The 20,565-nt window shown below is 39.3% G+C and overlaps 1 protein-coding gene across 8 annotated transcripts in view; it reads right to left on the reverse strand.

Moving 5' to 3' along the window:
- Positions 1–20,565, reverse strand: part of dph6 (diphthamine biosynthesis 6) — a 321,719-nt gene that overhangs the window by 223,573 nt on the left and 77,581 nt on the right. For all 8 annotated transcript variants that reach the window (XR_011960472.1, XM_072569025.1, XM_072569024.1 and 5 more), the window contains exons 4-5: positions 15,034–15,107; positions 9,638–9,756 (exon numbers count right to left, since the gene is read on the reverse strand). Coding sequence is in view for 7 of the 8 variants with exons in the window: in XM_072569025.1 (XP_072425126.1) it covers positions 9,638–9,756; positions 15,034–15,107 (193 nt within the window). In the remaining variant the exon portion in view is untranslated. The remainder of the gene's footprint in view (positions 1–9,637; positions 9,757–15,033; positions 15,108–20,565) is intronic.

The following is a 20,565-nucleotide window of genomic DNA, read 5'->3' on the forward strand; positions in this document are numbered from 1 at the left end:
CTTAAACCCTCCCCTTCCTGGACCTCTCCATCTCCATTAATGACGACCGACTTGACACTGACATTTTTTACAAACCCACCGACTCCCATAGCTACCTGGATTACACCTCTTCCCACCCTACCTCTTGCAAAAATGCCATCCCGTATTCCCAATTCCTCCGCCTCTGCCGTATCTGCTCCCAGGAGGACCAGTTCCACCATAGAACACACCAGATGGCCTCCTTTTTTAGAGACTGCAATTTCCCTTCCCAAGTGGTTAAAGATGCCCTCCAACGCATCTCGGCCACATTCTGCACCTCCGCCCTCTGACCCCACCCCTCCAACCGTAACAAGGACAGAATGCCCCGGTGCTCACCTTCCACCCTACCAATCTTTGCATAAACCAAATCATCCGCCGACATTTCTATCACCTCCAAACAGACCCCACCACCAGGAATATATTTCCCTCCCCACCCCTTTCCGCCTGCGCAAAGACCGTTCCCTCCATGACTACCTGGTCAGGTCCACGTCCTCCTACAACCCACCCTCCCATCCTGGCACTTTCCCCTGCCACCGCAGGAACTGTAAAACCTGCGCCCACACCTCCTCCCTCACCTCTATCCAAGGCCCTAAAGGAGCCTTCCACATCCATCAAAGTTTTACTTGCACATCCACTAATATCATTTATTGTATCCGTTGCTCCTGATGCGGTCTGCTCTACATTGGGGAGACTGGGCATCTCCTAGCAGAGCGCTTTAGGGAACATCGCTGGGACACCCGCACCAATCAACCACACCGCCCCGTGGCCCAACATTTCAACTCCCCCTCCCACTCTGCCGAGGACATGGAGGTCCTGGGCCTCCTTCACTGCCGCACCCTCACCACCAGACGCCTGGAAGAAGATGAACGCCTCATCTTCAACCTCGGAACACTTCAACCCCAGGGCATCAATGTGGACTTCAACGGTTTCCTCATTTCCCCTTCCCCCACCTCACCCTAGTTCCAAACTTCCAGCTCAGCACTGTTCTCATGACTTGTCCGCACTTGTCCTACCTGCCTATCTCCTTTTCCACCTATCCACTCCACCCTCTCCTCCCTGACCTATCACCTTCATCCCCTCCCCCACTCACCCATTGTACTCTATGCTACTTTCTCCCCACCCCCACCCTCCTCTAGCTTATCTCTCCATGCTTCAGGTGCACTGCCTTTATTCCTGATGAAGGGCTTTTGCCTGAAACGTCGATCTCGAAGCTACTTGGATGCTGCCTGAACTGCTGTGCTCTTCCAGCACCACTGATCCAGAATCTGGTTTCCAGCATCTGCAGTCATTGTTTTTACCTCAAACATAAATGTAGTTGGCCGATTCAAATAAAGCCTTAATTTCAACACATCAAAAGAGGAAACCTACCTAGCTAAATCATAAATAAAAAACTTGCAATTACAACAGGACGAAAAGAATGGAATAATTCCAACCGAAAATTCCAAAGCAGATACTTCTCACAAGTAGTAGTGCAGCAAAGCTTTCGATAAGAAATTAAAATTAAAGCAAGGCAAATGACAAATGCATTACTGTCAAGAGGGAAGAAAATCAACCTGAATGTAGAAATTAAAGAAGGAAAGCAAAACAAGAGGGCATATTACATTTACAAAAGCAAAATATTGCAGATGCTGGAAATACTCAGCAGATCAGGCAGAATCTGTGGAGGGAAACAGAGTTAATGGGCTGAATTCTACCAGAAATTGTCTAAATGTCGATTTTGTTGAGTTTCATGAAGGGTTTAATTGTGAACCCTTGCATGATCTCTCATTGCTAGAATATGAATGATTGTGATGCTTTAAATGCAGTGTGGTTCAACCAGCATTATATAGTGCCTCCACTGTTTTCATCTACTGAAAAGCTAGCGCACATAGCAGTATTCAAGACTACTATTAATTATCTACATGTGGCTTCCACATAACCTTCAAATTAAATTGCAAAGGAAATGGAGAGGAAGAAAAATATTAGCTGCTAAACAGTGAACTACTTCAGGAATATGTGAACAACCAGCAAGAGTGACTGTCATCATATGCTCAGGAGAAAGAGTTTATTATTCACACCAAAAAAAATAATTATGTATATCTATATGCTTAAAAATGTGTTGCTGGAAAAGTGCAGCAGGTCAGGCAGCTTCAAAGGAACAGGAGAATCGACGTTTCAGGCATAAGCTCTTCTTCAGGAATGAGGAGGGTGTGCCAAGCAGACTAAGGTAAAAGGTAGGGAGGATGGACTTGGGGGAGGGGCGTTGGGAATGCGATAGGTGGAAGGAGGTTAAGGTGAGGGTGATAGGCCGGAGAGGGGGTGGGGGCGGAGAGGTCGGGAAGAAGATTGCAGGTCAAGAAGGTGGTGCTGAGTCCGAGGGTTGGGACTGAGAAAAGGTGGGGGGAGGGGAAATGAGAAAGCTGGAGAAATCTACACTCATCCCTTGTGGTTGGAGGGTTCCTAGGTGGAAGATGAGGCGCTCTTCCTCCATTCACAGCTTTGCCTGCATCAGTAGTAGATTCGCCAAGTTTAAGTACATTTAAGTCGTCATTGGACAGGGAAATGGACGTACATGGAATACTGTAGGTGGGATGGGCTTCAGGTTAGTATGACAGGGCGGCGCAACATCGAGGGGCGAAGGGCCTGTACTGCGCTGTAATGTTCTATGTAAGGACATAATTAAGCAAAATCTGACACCCGGTTACAGAACAATATTTTAGGACAGATTATCAAAAACATGAAGTAGTAGATTTTATGGAACGTATTAAAAGGTAACTGAAATGTTTTAGGGATCTCCTCAAAACAATGCTAATGAGGTCATACATCCTCAGATTCTTGGAGGTCCCTCAGTTGTGACCAATGAAAATGGAAAAGAGTCATATGGGAAGGCACTGAGCACATCAACAGATTTTGTCATGAACAGAAAGAGGTAATGTCAAAACATCAGAGAGGTGGCAAACACTCAACTAACTGATGCCCCATCACTTACTGCAAAAACAGCAGAGTCTGCAGGTTGGATTTATCAGCTCTGTCAGAACTCATCTGGAAGCAGATCAACCTCAATCCTGAAGAACTGTCTCAGAAGAAGAAAAAAGGTGCAAGACTGCGAGGTTCCAGACAATTCAAACCACAGGCACAAAAGATGAAATGATTAAAACAGGGATAGACATCAACCAAATCTGGAAAAGAACAGTGATCTTGGACAGTTGAAGGAATAGTATCACAAGTATCGGGATGGACAAGGTCATGAAGAGATGACCCTCGATTTAAAATTGAGGAAATGCCAAACTGAGAGACTTAATGCAAGTTAAGATACCGGGGTATTTAAGATTTCAGATTAGTTCAAGTTTAATGGTCAGGAAAGCACTGGAATAATAAAGCATTGATATGATAAAGTGACACAGTATGGCCAGGGAAGGACAAGTTTCTTAATCCTGTCATGTCTGAAAACTTAATAAAAGATGTATTATTCTGAAGTAACTACAACATCACCCGATTGAAGGCATACTTTCTGACAACACTGACTCAGCTGCTATTAAATTAGCTTATTTTAGAAATAATTTAAGTGACAACTCTCCTCCCTTTATCCTATTCCTCTAAGCAAAAGAATTTATGAGCATTCCAAAAGCTTGCAATGTTTGATGATATACAGTGAAAATAATTAAGGTCTGGAGCTAGACATCAATGTCACTAAACCTTAGCCTACTCGTGATTTTGAAAACCTCAATCCCATCTCCCCTTTTTCTCTCCAAGGAGAACAATCGCAATTTCTTTAATCTATCGTCATAACTGAAGTTTCTCATGCCCAGAACCATTCTTGTAAATCATTTCTGCAATCTCTCCAATGCATTCACATCTTTCCTATAACATTGTGCCTCCAATGGTACACAATACTCAAAACACCTGCTGATTGGAGGGGCAGGGCATCTCTGGAATGCCCAGAGAAAAAGTGACTGGATATCTTGTATGTGTGGCTCCTCTTCCCTATGGATGTCCACTGGCACCTCTTCCTTGGGAGGAAGGAGCCCCTGGATCGAAGTCAGAGTCCCTAATCCATCTCTCACCTTACTGATGCTGAGCACCGATGGCCAGAGTGATGGAGTGCAGGTCTTTATGCATATCTGAAAGACACTGGGTGCGCTATGCCTGGCTCTCTGTTATGTCTGTCTATAGAGACAGCAGAAGGCATGTATGCTGGAACCAGCACGGTCTTGAGAACATTAGTGGACTCCTCCATCCTGACTCCCTCTGACAAACCTGCCTGCTGTTCCTGCGACTGTTTGTATATTTTCACCATCGTCAATGGGTGACACCATGGGCTTCTTTTCTGTCTTGGGCTGAGCCAGTTCATGGTCTCCAACATCTGAGTGCCACAGATCTAAGCAGTTACTTCCCAGACTAGCTGGGGAGCCGTGTCAGTGATAAGCTCCTGAATCTAGTCTAGAAGTTTAAATTTCTAAGTTGGTAGATGATACATGTGAAAGCCTTGCCAATAAGGACTATAGCTTTTTATTCTGAGCTTCTTAAAAAAAAGGCTGTTGACTGAAAGTAGACATACCTGTTTAAAACCAGTGTCTGAAAGGGTGACTGCATGTTTTAGAAAGCAAGTACCCTGACACTCATGCTAGGCATGGTTACAAATAACTTCGACAAAGTAGTAATCAAAGTTTGAGTTGCAGACAATTTGTACTAAGAGGGCAGACAGATGCAGTTCTGAATGGCAACAAGGGATTAACTCGTCTACGGCCTTGTGACCAGTTATCAATGACAGAGACCTTTGCATGCCAAGTACTGTATGATTGGTTCTCAGATAACTAAACAGGTTAGAGCTGGGAACAAGTTAAAGAGAGAGGGGTGTGTTGAGGGGAAGCAAGTGAAACACACAAAGTGGGATCAAGAGGAATGAATGGAGGGAAATGGGAGCAAATCAGCAGACACAGATGACTGTTTTTACATAAATGGTGGATGTCCCATGACCAGGATCAAAGGTAGAAGAAGATGCCCATTTCAACGGGGGTCCAAATAAGTAGCTGTCATCTCTATTAAGTTCAGCACCCAATCACAGATGTGTTCCAACATCCCACCCCATTGCTGGAGCTGCACCAGGGTGGTGATAGCCATTCAAGGGTTGTGTACCCTTACAGTCATGTAAGTGTGGTCTGGAGCTGCTAGGCCAGAAGACAACAGAACAGGCAACACAAAATATTACCTCATCATTTCACCAACATTTCCTACTCTCAGTCCTTCCCCAAAGGGATAGCAAAATTCAGATCCTCATTAACAAAACTATTTCAAATTGAGGACCATTTTTGGCAATGCAATCCAAAGAAATGAATGCTCAAAAGTTAAAACCTTTCCCAGAAAACATCTCTCAGATTGACAAATGCATAATTGTGTATACATCATAACAAGTTAGAAAACAAATGCAGTAAGTTACTTATTTCTATTCAAGGACTAGTCATCTAGATAAGCATTTCAAAGTAGGGACTTGTGTAAAAGCCTGCTTATTTGACAGCCCTTTTAAAGACCACATGCAAAGTTATTCAGTACAATTAAAATTTATTGATTTTTCCTTCATTGAACATTCAATTTAGATAATACCTACAGGGTTATTTTAACTTAATCGTATTAGTTGAATTGGAAATCAAAGGCCCTCTTGTGGCACAGGGTTAAAGTACTTACCCCTGAACTGAGAGGCCTGGCTTCAAGTCCCTCCTGCTCCAGAAATGTGTAATAACATCTCTGAACAGGTGATTAGGAAAAACAGGTTCAATTTAAAAAAAAATGAAAATCAAAGTTCTTGCGGGACTGCGGATGTGTCTCTACCTCTGAGCCAGGATTCCTTGGTTGAAGATCTACCTGCTTCAGTGGTGTGAAAGTACACCTCTGAACAGATTAATTAGAAAGTATCTTTAACGAAAATCCAAAACAAGAAGAGTTCACATGGCAAAATTGCCATTGCATGCAACTTCTCTGTTTAAAGACTGTAACTGTTCAAAAATCACCTCTGCTCATATTAACAGGACCGTTTTAGCATCTGTTATCTTTAGTTTCATCAGTGAATTATACCAGTAGTCAATAGTTCGCCTCATGATTACTTGAAGAGATTTTTGAAAATTGAATATGCCGCTAAATTTATCATTACTAAGAAACAGCATGTTCCCATTCAATTTATCTTGTTTTCAATTGCACAGACTTAGGTTTCTCATTTCTGCCACAAAGAAAGTGAGTTTAATTGAACACAAATCACTTTAATTGGCATTGAACTCCCCAATCTTTGCCTTTTTGCTTAATTATTCCATCAATATTGTTGTGTTGTGCGAATTGCTGTCAAAACCAATGTAAATCCTACATTTGTAACTGTTATTCCATCAATTCTAAATGACATTTAGATGCATATAATTATTTGTCCCGTAAAATATGCATATATTCCATTTAAAAAAGCCCAGCAGCCTTAAATTTGAATATTTCTCTGAATATTTAGCTCAAGTATGAAAGCAAAATGTCCATTTAACCTCATGAGTGAGAATGTGTTGGGCCTAGGTTAATTGGACCAATAGGGATAACATCTCACAAATCAGTGCCATAGGGCACCTCCTCCAAGAGGTACTGCTAATAATATGTTCTAAACTCAAATGAAAGAAGATTAACTTAAACTAAGTCAATATTTCTTCCTTGTGACCAACTGTACAGCTCAAATCCTGAGCCAAAGTCAAATAACAAAGCATTGTATTTTCACATATATGTTCACAAACAAGACAAGGATAGCAGCTTTGGTTCAGAGATCAGCTATCCTTGTGCTGTTTTCACTTTAAATTACAAGACTGCGAAATTAACAGATCACTATGACAATCTGAAATATATTTGCAACAATTTAGCATATTTGACATCTCCATTTTGCAACTATAAACCCATAAACTTCAGTCCTCCCCAATCTGAAGCATTAAACAAATATCTTCAGGTGCTGAATCTGCTTGAAGAAAATCAAATTACTCTGCCAATGTGTAATTACAGCTGAGCTCAAAGGATCCAAGTTTGCTTTTGCACAATTACTGCTGCTCCAGACAGGTGAGAAACCAAATCAGATAATATCTAACTGTGCCTAAAGCCAAAAAAAAACCAGCAGTAATTTTCTATTTAATTACTATCTGGAACTATTTGGGCTCGAAGTGTCTATTCAACAAAGGAATCTTTGTCTGTGACCAACTCGGTCTGGTTTTTTTACAATATGAGCTAGTCATAGACAACAGGTTTGTCTAGCCAAGGGGATGATTCAGGTCACCACCAATGTCATTTCTGCCAGCTCACTTTACACTGATTACATTTCTGCTCTGCAAAGTGTTACTTCAAAATGAAACTTTGCACCAAAACAAATAAAGGAGGCTACAAAAAAAACTGCTCCAATCTTATGTTCAGGGTACTTGCAGTGCAAGCTACAATCAAGACTCCACTGTATGATGTATATGTATATATTAAATGAAATGAATTATAAAGCAGTTAAATAAGTTTGAAGTCTAGATAACATGAAGAGCAGCTGATTGACAGCTTGAGAAGGCAATCATAGATTTCCACAACCGCCTGAATCGCAATTACGGCCATAAAATGAAGTCCAGTCTTGCAACCTTTTTTTAATCTTACTTCCCTTGTGATTCAAACTTGATATGAGAAGTTCTGTTTTAGAATCGGCAGTAACTCAACCATTTCCACAATGGAACTCTGCACACTATCAATGTAATCTTCAGGAGAGAGATGAACTGGTGGCACCTCAGATTAGTGTGATGAAGTGGTGTGTCTTCGAGGGGTAGGATTCAGATTGACACTAGAAATTACCTAAGGCCAGAACTCGCTTTCAACTAGTAAAACAGGGACCAAGCAGACAAGGGAAAAGAACAATAACAGATTTGACTATTCACAGCAACAGTGGGCTTTGAATACAAAGGATAGAATTGACAAAAGTCAATGCTAACTCTGCACTGCAAATGGGCAAATCATATCAATGCTGCCAAAACAAATCAAACAGAAAATTTAATAAGGAACATTTATTTGCAAATCGGTAAGGAGGTAGATCAGTATCCATGGATTTGTAAATCAAACAATAGATTTTTCCTTCATTAACAAGTTGTTTTTAATTTAGATGGGAGATCAGTATAATGGATGAAAGTCAGGGATGTTGTTATATCCTTGTACAGAAATGAAGTGCTTTCAGGTCTGAACGAACATAAAACTACAAGTTCGATTCATAATTTATGTCTGCCCTCTACCTCTCTCAGGCCGAAAAGTTGTGTGATGACCTCTTGAATAGTACATTCCTGCACCTCCTGAAAACTTCATGAATTTAGTATGAAGTGTCTTTAAAGGATAGGATACAAATATTGTTAAAACTTTGGCACTCAAAGAGGAATTCTCAGCTTGTACATAAATAACTAAGTTACAGGTGATTCCTATGTAATGGCATTTTTTTTACTGTTTTGAAATATAGTCAACAGGGAATTCAGTAACAGGACTTATGAAATAAAGCAGTGAATGAGCCATCGCCTGTAAGTTGTGAAGATTAGGCTCCAGGGCTTGAATGGCCTGTTCCAGTCTCTACGATAATTCAGGCATAAGTGAGGAATCAGGGTCGCAGAGGGAAAATGTCTTATTATAGCTCTGCCTTTAAATGCATAGACTAGACTATATCATATGATACAGATCAACAAGTGATAACCACAGTAATGCAACGTTTTCTTCATTCAACATGGTCATTGCTTTGAGGTGAATTAGCAATAATATGAATATTGTGACAGAAGCAAACACAAGAGCAAAACAAGGTAATTTTTTTCTGCGGAGACAGCACTCTATTTAGAAACAAGGTAAGCTAAAGAAATAATATTCATTGAAGTGCCATAAAATACCCTGCATTTCTTATAATAGATTTTCACTGCAGTTGTAGAGTTACTGGCAGTATCTTAGCAAATTATTATAAGATGAACTTGGAGGAAAGAAAACAGTGCTAAGAATTTAGAGACTAAAAATGTACCAAGACTTAACAGAAATTGGGTTTTGTGGAAATGCCTTCTATCAGCATCAATCTTCATTCTTACGGGAATGTAAAAAAAAATCTGACAGCAAATTAAGAAATGAAACAGCCTACAAGCTATTCACTTCAATGTGTAAAAAGGCCGTCTTTTCAATAAATACGAACTAACATGAAAAAAAACGCAATGTGGTTTATTAAATACAACATGATCACATTTTTCTTTAAAGACTCATTAATCTGTGCAGCAGACATATCGATTTCAAGCTACTTTCTGTTTACTATTTTTAAAGGAATGCAGACTAATAAAATTCTTCTCCTTCTGCTTCTTAAACTGTCTAATAACATGGGATATTGACAGGTTTGATTAAAGGCATTTAAAAGTAATTACCTACCTCTGGCAGTCATTTTCCAACATCCTGCTTTTTCCTTATCTCTCCAAATTGTTTTGTGCACAAATGTGTTTGCCTCTGGCAGATCTCTTTACAGTTTTATAAAAAAAAGATTGATGATTTGAACTTTTTCTCTGATATTTGACAGCTGCTCATTTGCAGGTTGTGGTTATACAAAGAACTGGGATTATGTTGTGTTAATAGACTGCTCCCATGCAGCCTGGATACCTACCAAAAGCTGCGACTTTGATTATCATGGCTTGAACATTAGACAATATCATCTCTCTCAGCAGATCTTCCTGGTTTCGACGCCAGAGGTAAGCCAAAGGCTGAAGATTAAGCCGCCTGCACCTGTGAAGGGAAAAAACGTATACAAACTGGAGATGTTTTAAAACTCCTGATATGATGTCAGCTAAATCTTTGAACCTTGATTACTTTCACAATACATGAATGGTTCAGCTTGTGAACTGTATCCTGGCACTAAAATCATAAAAATACATGGGGTTATGATTTAAGAAATTCATAAAGAATTCATTTCAACATTCAAATTAATTAATTAGCTTTTGAGTATAAGGAGAAACTTCTTCAGCCAGAGAGTGGCGAATCTATGGAATTCATTGCCACAGAAGGCTGTGGAGACCAGGTTATTGAGTATATTTAAGATGGAGATAGGTTCTTGAGTATCAACAGGATTGAGGGTTACGCGGAGAACCTGGGAGAATGGGGTTGAGAAACTTATCAGACATGATTGAATGGTGAGCAGACTTGATAGGAGCAGAAATTAGGCAATTCACCCTATGTTCTTTGGTGTTATGGTCTTACATATGTGATTGTATAATTGAAATGGACACAATCACCTTATGTGATGTCACAGAATGTTAAGAACTAGTCTCCCTTCCAAAGTTTATTGCATGAAATATTTCCAATTTTGAGGACATAACCATATATAAGCAACTTCCTTTCAAAAGGAAGGAAAACTAGAATGAGAGTCACCGTGGTCCTCACTTATGCATCTAGTATTAGCCAGTTAAAATGTCACACTGAAATGTGACATAAAATGTACAGAAACAGATTATTTGGTCCAGGAGCTCAACGTACCTTACCTAACTCTCCCTCAAGTCTCTATATCTCTATTCGATTTCCCCCTTAAATACATCTGTACTAAATTCACTTCTTCAGCAAGTAAGTTCCTTTGAATTCCCAACTGCATTTCTTGGCAGCCATTTGTACTGATAGTCTTTAAATTTAGAAGTAGATAGTCAGAAGTAAAAACATTTTCTCTGTGCCCATTCTATTAAAACTATGCACAATTTAAAAGACCTTTGTCAACCCCCAACCATTAAGAGAAAAGAGAGACAGGATGATCATCCTTTCCCAATAGATATAACTTTGCAGCTATCTCATTACATTTGTAAATCTTTTCTTGTGTACCTGCTCAAGTTTTCTGTTTTATGCTTTAGCAAAAATTCAATTATTTTTCCGACTATCAATGCCAAGCTAATTGTCCTGTGGCTCGCCGAACATATTCTGTTTCCCTTCTTGAATATGGGTATATGAACTATCCACCAGATCTCTGGCACTACATATTTATCTAAACAATTATTAAACATGCATAATTGTGTCTCTTCCCTAGATTATTTTAAAGTGTGCAGATATAACCACCCAGGCAATGCATCTTATCCTCTTTGATTAGTCAATTTTGTTCCTTCTTATTTAAATATGGTCATATTATTTCTAACTTCTTCTGAAATGTATTGTTTCATGGCATTTGGGCAGTGCTGGCTAGACCAGCATTATTACCAGTCCTTAGTTGCCCTTTGGAAGGTGTTTGTGAACTGCTTTTTTGAACCACTGCAGCCCATGTGGTGTACTACGCAGTTTGATAAAACTGAGTAGCATGTGAGAACATGTAAAAGTCAACCATATTGCTCAGAATGTGGAGGCATGTGTAGGTCAGACAAGGTAAGGGTAGAGCTCAGAAGTAATTTTCCAGTATTGTACCTTTCCTTTCTCTCTCCAAATTGTTCTGTACTCAGATGTATTAATCTATGGTATCCTTTTTTACAGCTTAATTTAAAAATTTCTCTGATATTTGAAAAGCATTTGATATCATATCCACCTGATTCATATCCATGGTACAGAACTAAGCAATATGAAGTACTCTGTTGAATATTTCTAGTTTTGCAACATGTAATGGCATAAACATTGGAACAGTGGTACTGGTAATTAATTAAGACTGATGACATCGTTTACTAAATAGGAGTTCCTTACTTTTAACTGTGTACCTCTTGTAGCTGATCCCTCCATGTGGAGAAACATTCTTCCAGCAGTACCTTATAAAGCCTCCTCAAAATCATATATACATTGATAAGATCCACACTCACTCTCCTAAATTCCAATTTGTATAAGTCCAACCTAATCACCTTTCCTTATAAGCCCAAACCACTCATCCCGGGAAGCAATCTTGTGGACATTCTCTGGACTGCCACTTATGCATCTGAATAGCACTTTTTTTTATTCTGCTGCAAAGTGACTTTCCTCACACCTTCCAACATCACAGTACTTTTGCCAAATTTTTGCTCACTCACTTGAACTACCTATATCCCTTTGCAATTCTTTGTATCAACTCGTTTATTTATGCAGTTTACCATTCAAATTCTAACCAGTATACAAATGAAAACTCTTCCTACCTAATAAATGGAGACAAGTATAACTCCTGTACTAAATCTGCAGTTTATTCAAAATGAATAAAAAATAACATGATAAAGTTTATCACCACATGTGGATGTTGAATTTGCATGTCGTTGACATCCCTTTTAATAATGCTTCAGAGCATCAGCATTTGAAGGATTTTAAAAACCATTTAAAATGGCAATCTCACTTCTAACAGTCATGATTTGGAAATGCCAGTGTTGGACAGGGTTGTACAAAGTTAAAACTCACACAACACCAGGTTATAGTCCAAAAGGTTTAATTGGAAGCACTAACTTTCGGAATGCTATTCCTTCATTGGTGGTTGAAGGAGTTGAAAAGGACAATGCAGGTGTGGGAATAATAGAGAACCTGTGTGGAAGGAAGAAAAAAAACACACAAGCTTAAAAAGCAAAAGTAAGATGTAAATCACGTATTTGGCAGGGCAGTGAGACTAGGGGCATTTTATGTTGTAATCATTCTATAATTACATGAAGTAGCAAAGCAAGACACTGGTAAGCCTGAATTACAAACATAAAGATACACATAAAAAGCTGTTCTGACACAAAAGAACACCAATAAATGTGTAGCAAGCAAGACTGCACAAATTAAAATAACAAACATAAGTTACAACACGCATGCTATTATGGGAAGACAATATACTGCAACAAGCAATTCCCATCAGTCAAATAGTATTGTCTCAATTTCACTGCTCTCATGTTTTGATGTAAAACTGGCACACAATCAGAGCCCATAGACTGGAACATAGTTGGACTCTCCCTGTCCCACATGTATAACATTTGTTAGATGTTTTTGGAAAAGTGCAGAGTCACATAAGGCAATAGAACAGTAAATAAATCATGGTATGTCCAAAATATTTAATAAATGAATTTTGAGGACATAAGTTATGTACAACGTTGCAACATATACAAACACTGAAGCACAGTTATATGCCCAGTAGCAGCATTGTGCACAATCTACAAGATACACTGCAGAATATCACCAAAAATTCTGAAGACAACATCTTCCAAAACTATGAATACTTACATCTAGAAGGACAAGGGCAGCAGACACATGGGAACACCTTCAAGTTCCCCTCCAAGCCATTCACTATCCTGACTTGGAAATATATTGCCATTCCATTACTGACTCTGGGTAATAATCCTGGATATCCCTCTCGAATGGCATTGTGGGTCAACCCACAACAGGTAGACTACAGTGGTTCAAGAAGGCAGCTCATCACCACCTGCTCAAGGGCAACTAGGGACGGGAAATAAATGCTGGCCGGCGACGTCCACATCCCACAAATGAATTTTTAAAAAACCTCAGCAAGCAGCAATTCTCTCTCTGGACAAGGAGGCACTGATTTCTTGCCAAAATTTAAATGCAGCATAAACTAGAAGACTAATTGGACTGGAATCTTCACAGATTTTAAGAAAAGGAAGCAATGTTCAAGACGAACAACAGGAGGATGAGGGCACTGGGTGGTGACAATAGTAATGGCTGTTGGACAATAAAATATAGCAAGCCTCGAACCCAATGTGCCTAAAGAAATGGCAATGTAATTGACAATGGAACATTCAATTGTATAGGCAATCTTTTACACATGTTCCCACTGCTTCGGTACAGATTTGAATTTTCATTATCACAAAGTGAGAGTCCTGGTCAGCATTTTGATCTCAATTGAAGAATAGATATGGACAAAGTAGAGGACAAAGTGCTATTATTTCAGAGCTGTCCATGACTGCTCAGAAAAATCACAGAGAGAGAATATATCTTGTTTCTACTTTTAACTGTTAGCCCCATCTGCACTTGGTGAACAAATGCTCACATTCAAGTTTTTGACACAATTTTTTAATCACAGAAGAGGTGGGTTGTGGTGAGAGAAACAGAATTAATGTTTCAGGTTGTGAGCATCATACACAGTTGTTGCTAGACCTGCTGAGTATTTAGAGTCATCAAATCATTCAGTAGTACAGCATGGAAACAGACCCTTCAGTCCAGATCCTAAATAAATCTAGCCCCACTTGCCAACATTGGACCACATCCCTCTAAACCCTTCCTATTCATGTACGCGTCCAGATAACTTTAAAATATTGCAATTGTACCAGCCTCCACCACTTCCTCAGACAGCTCATTCTATATATGCACCACCCTCTGTGTGAAAAAGTTGCCTCTTAGTTCCCTTTTAAATCTTTCCCTCTCACCTTAAACTTATGCCTTCTGGTTTTGGACTCCTACAACCCTATCCCCGCCCCTCATGATTTTATAAATGTTTATAAGATCACCCTCACCTCAGACGCCTAAGGGGAAATACCTCAGCCTATTCAGCCACTCTCTATTGCTCAATGTGCATCCTTGTAAATCTTTTCTGTATGCTTTCAAGTTTAACAATATCTTTCTTATAGCAGAGAGGCCAGAATTGAACACGATTCCAAAAGTGGCCTAACCAATGTCCTGTACAGCCGCAACATGACATCCCAACTCCGATAATCTATGTACCCAATAAAGGCAAGTGTACCAAACACCTTCTTCACTACCCTATCTGCCTGCGACTCCGCTTTCAAGGAACTGTGAATCTGCACTCCCCCCCCGCCAAGTCTCTGTTTTCCGACAATACTCTCAGGACCCTACCATGAAGTTAAAAAGTTCTGCCATTTCTACCATCTTCTCAGTTTATTTAAGATTTACAGCAGAATTTGGCTTTTGTAATGTCTATGCCATTTTGACTGTAAAAATTAAAAAACGGCTTGCTGCTGCTTTCATCATTTTATTCCAGTGGCTGCTTCAATAACCAAATTCCTAAAGGTAATACATTGTTCTTTCTCAACGTGCGAATCAGACTATTGTTTTGTAAATCCAGGCATGAATAAGTTACCTAGTGAGTTAAATGTGGTTTAACAGTAAAATAATTTAGCAAATTGACAATGGGCTTACACATTTTCCACTCTTACGCGCTGGTAGTCCGAAAGAATGGCACCAACTGAAACTCCTTCCACTTCTTCCTTTTCCTGTAAAACAAAAATGAAAAGAAAATTGCCAATGGTGGATTTTGCTTATAAAATATCTTCCTGTCATCCAGTCCAAAATGAGTCCAGTAGAAGAAATAATTCAATGGCAATTTAAAACTACTCGGTGATCTCAAGTACGCCTATTTCTGTTTTGACTATGTCTCCAGGGCCACAGCGCTGTGCATATATAAAATGTTTCTACTCAGAACATATTGCTTCCATCTTTCAGGTCTGCTCCAAAAATGACTTTGAGTCAATTGTCCAGCCAACAAACTGTTTATTCATAGCTACCTGAAGATATTTGAAATTTCTAATAATTTGCTTATCTGTACTGTTTATTAAAAAAAAAGTTCAATTGTGCTTCAGAAGTTTTGATTTCAAGCAAAATTGTAAATCGTGTTTGTTGTCTCCGATACATCTTATGAAATTAATTTAAATTCTACACAAGAAAACCAGAGGCTTCAAACTGTAATGGTCAATGGCATTAATAGCTTTCCTTAAGCTTCGGAGGAGGTTCAAATATTCACAAAGAAAAGGATTAAAAATGGGAAATCAATTCAAAATGTTAAAATATGCACAACAAAAAGGAAGTCCTCACTCTAAACACATGGCATTATTTCTTTGGTCAGAGCTGGTAGCAATGAAACACATACTCTTCGAGAAAGATCAATCAAAATTAAAAGCATTCCAAGATGGTACCAAGTCAACAAAATGTTGAAAGCACAGGATGGACTGTTTTGCAAATGGAATAAGGAACACTACACATGTCAAGCAATTTAACATCTCTCTCATTCAACACATCCAGCGTTTAACTTTGGTGCCGGGGAAACTTCGAGAAACAATGATTCCAGACAAAATGAATCGGCAGATGGACATGTATTCTTATATAATAAAGCCAGCATACATTTTATTTTAAGAGAAAATCATATTTAACTTGGAGTTTTTTGAAGTGGTAACAGAGTGGAATAATGAGAGAAATATAATCGATGTGGTGAAAGGATTTCAAAAGGCGTTTGATACAATGGCACTATAAACCCATAACAGCAAACCTAGAGCTCATGGAATTAAAGGGACTCTAGCAAGATGAATACAGAATTAGTTGTGTGACAGGAAACCAGAAAGGATGAGTTAAGCAATGTTTTTTGGGCTGGAGGAAGATTTGAAGTGGAGTTTCCCAGGGTCATTTTTGGGACCCAGTTTTTCCTGATATATATTAATGACAAAGACCTGTGAATGATAGAAAAGTTAGACTCACTGACAACTGTGCGGATACTGTAGAAGTTGAAAAGGACATAGAAAGGTCATGGAAGTGAGGGAACAAATGGAAGAGAAGATGTGAAGTGATTAATTTTGATAGGATGAACATGGAGCGACAACATAACGGTGTGTATTAAAGGACACAAATTCGACCTCAGCTGGAATTCTGTGTCCTGTCTGGCTGCTGAACTTTAGGAAGAATGTGAAACCATTGGGATAGTACAGACAAAATTCACAAGATTGAGACCAAAGATGAAGAACATTTGTCACATAGATGGGTGAAGTCAGGACTATTTTCTTTGAGAAGGCTGAGGCAAGATTTAATAAAGGTATTCAAAATCTGAGGGATCAAGACTGAGCAGATGTGGAGATACTGTTCCCACAGGGAGCAAGGTCACAGATTTAAATTAGTCTGTTAAGAAAAAAAGCAAAAATGACATGAGGAAAGCCCTTTTCATGCAGCTAATGGCCACAACTTGAGAATTTCCTGAGAGTGTAGCTGTAGCATGTTCAACTGAAAGGTTCAAAAGGAAATTAGATTGGTATCTGAATAGGGAGTTAGGGGGCAAAATGTGGAACGGTCGCAATAAGGTATTGCTCATTTGGAGAACCATTGTAGACATGGACCAAATAGCTGTTTTCTGCAATGTAACAATTGAGTGATTGTGAATGTCTGGCTTTTTCTGTGAATGATGTTTGCTTTGAAAAGAGAAGTAATATCATATTTCAGGATAAACGTTTTGATGGCTACTGTTGTGGTGAGCTACAATCATTTTATTCTGGATGGTGATCACAAGAAATTTAGATAGGAACACATTTCAAAAATGAAATAAGCCACCTTAGTTCCAAGACTCCACTCATGAGGATGGGTCTTACCTCCATTGTGAGACTTCATCATTACATGCTCCTTTAGCAAAAATTGGCGAAGCAGAAATAACAGTGTTTCCAATGGCAACATAGTTTTACATTGAACAGAAGAGCTGAATCATGCCTCTTGCCTATTTTTCATCATTTTCTGTACATATCCTCATCAAAAATTCTTGGTGTATAATTATGAACCCAGGAGAAGTAAAGGGATCGTAACATTATGGTGCTAACAGGTAACAGCACTGTTGTCATACAGCTGAATGCGTCCCTGAGAGTCCTATAAAACCAGGGTATGCAACCTGGGAAGTACTCATGTTTTTAAAATGGAGAGGCACAGCAGACATCCACTTAAAATTGTACGATAAAGGCCATTTGACACAGACAACTCTCTAAACTTGCATTTAGTCAGTGTTTTGTCCTGTTAAGACGACATGAAGTTGGTCACGGTATTGGAATTGTGCTTAGGTTTGAGCAGTTTGGTGAGTAAAGTACCTCAGATATCCAAATTTTGTGTTGTGCCAGTGATCACAGTTACTCCGCTGCTTATCATACATGGACAGTCAATCACTACAGTGTGGAAGCTGCTGCTCATGATGGAAACTGGTACCACTGGTCGATAAAGGAAAACCATTTGGTAGTCTAATGAGAAGAGGCACTTGCCTTTAACAAGATGCAGCTTTTGCCATGATAACAACGATATACAGACTACATTAGCATGATGGACATTGGGGAGGATCTTATAGGGATGTGAATGATATATGAAGAGGAAAGCGGGACAATTGATATTGTGGTGTTGCAACAAGCCCTACTCTGCTATGTCCAGGGCAAATGTCAGGAGCCATGCAGGGCAACTCCAGACTAACAGTGCTTGTTTGGCTGCACAATAACCTTTTAAAGATTGTGCTGGTACCAGAAATGCCAGCCAGATCCAGGATGTGCTGGCAGTGGCGAATTGTTCTGGAAACGGCAGGTGCTAGAATGGTGCTGGAATCGGGAGATAAGGGTGCCATAGGGTGGGGTAGGTAATTAATGATTTCAATTTGATAACGCATGGTGATATCATAAGGCCTCACAGATAGATAGCCTCCATGAAACCCAATGAAACTGACAACCTAAAGAAAACCTAAGTTTCGGACCCTCATGACTGAGACTATGAAGACAGCGCTTCACTGGAGACACTTACTGATGAATTTACCTAGTATAGTACCGAAACATCTGAAAACAAACCTTCAAGCTCAGCGAGCTAACTTACATACTTCTCATCAACCTGAGCTACAAATCTTGTCAAAAATCACTAATTATGAAGACACCTCAATGTTATTTTTTATTCTTCCGAGCTCATAAGCTGTTCTCCTGTTTGAGTCCATGACATTGAATGATGCTGAATGCACTACTTGCATTCAACCTTCCAGGACCTCAACCATAATACAACAGTCAGACTGTAAGCAAGAAACATCTCTCATCCTTTCTTTATACTAGGCAATAAAAAGGCCACAATCTAAGTTTTCAGTCCAAGGATTCATATTTTAATAGTCCCTCATGCTTTTATTCTAAAATTTCTCATGTGACGCATGCCTCATTGGCAAGGTGAGCATTTGTTGCCCAACTCTAGAGGAGTTACAATTAGCCGTCTTCTTGTACTGTTACAAACTCTGTGTGGCAAGCCCTCCCACAGCGCTGTTAAGAAGTAAGTTTCATTTTTGTTTTGGCTTGGTGACAGCAAAGGAACAGTGATATATTCCATTTCAGGATATCAAGCGGAACTTGGAGGTGGCAGTGTCCCCAGCATTGCTGCCCTTGTCCTACTAGGTGATACCGATTTTGGGTTTAGAACCTGCTATTGGAGAAGTCTATGTTAATTGCTACAATGCATCTTATAGCTGGTACACACTGCTGCATCTGTGCATCACTGATGGACGGTGTGAATGTTTAAATTGGATTGGTTGTCAATCAAGTGGGCAGGTTTGTTTTTGGATGGTGTCAAGCTTTTTGTTGGAGCTGCACTCATCAAGCAAGTTGGAGTACTCTATCACATTTCTGACTTGTGCCTTGAATGTGGTGGTTAAACAAAGCTTAGCCTTTTAAGGTGATTCTAGCAGCAATCAAATGAATTTGCAATTACTGACTCTGGGAAGCGTTGCCAGAGTAACTTGGTGAAGAGAGGCGAATGGTAGGTCACAACTTTAATGTTCACATACTGAACAGCTCTTGCACTAGATCCTGAATTTGCAGTCCATTTCAGAGTCAGTTTGTCCAATACTCCCAAAATATTTGGGTCGTTATTCCTCAGACCTGGTTCTAAGATGCTTGATTTCTTCAAAATTAAAACAACACCATCACATCTCACTTTGTTACAGCTTTCATGGTCAATTTTCTTCTCAGGTTCAACCCAATTTAGCAAAAATTCTAACAGACTTTTAATGTTCTCAGTAACTTGAAAACCATCCTAGGCTCAGGCCCAAGTAATTTTCATTGCTCAGTTCATTCTCAACAGCCAGGCAAAGACTCAGAACAAAACCTAACCCATTTTTTGCTTGCCATTTAATTCACAGAAAACAAGAGATTAATAAAATTCGGTCATCTCTCCAGTTTTCAAGAGATGAACCTGTAAACGTCCATCCTTAATGTAAAACTTTCTTCTATTACAGATTGTTTAACAAAGAAAGAATAGTAAGTGATTTACAAGGTTAACTGCATACAATGCTAAACAAAACAGGCAGGGGTAGGAAATGGGAATAAAATGTGCTATGGATTTACAGTTCCGAACATGTAAATTTTTCAAATGAGCCACTTAATCAGGTTTGGTGAATGTTTTGGTAACAAACAGCAGTACGTTCAAATTTCATTGACCACTCTTCCATATTTCTGGAACGGGTGTGTGCATGTGGCAAAGCTCACTGTCAGAATTTGACTTCCAGCAATTTTCAATGCTGCAGCACAAGATTCCGCAACCTAAAGCGGGATACTGATTCATTTCTGGGATCGATAAATACCTTTTTGTAAGTTGAACCTTAATCCATACTTACTTTGAAGTCAAATTTGCTTTCAAATTTGTTAAATGCTGACAAACATCAACTAAGCAGTAGTGTTTTGCAAAGGATTAGGTCATTGACGATAATTAGATGGAAAGTTGTTTCACTCAATATGGTAATTTTCCCAAAACACAATAAGCCGAATATATGTACAGCTGTAAAATTAATTCCTCTAATGCAAAATCTTTTGTTAGCACCATTCAAATGTTAAGGACAGCAAGTGGCAATTATAAACCCCACTTCAGGACTTCAGCACATGATCTGGCTGATATTTTCTGGCAATTAAGGGAAGTACTGTATTG

Source organism: Chiloscyllium punctatum, chromosome 4, assembly GCF_047496795.1.
Source record: "Chiloscyllium punctatum isolate Juve2018m chromosome 4, sChiPun1.3, whole genome shotgun sequence".
Lineage (NCBI taxonomy): Eukaryota > Metazoa > Chordata > Chondrichthyes > Orectolobiformes > Hemiscylliidae > Chiloscyllium > Chiloscyllium punctatum.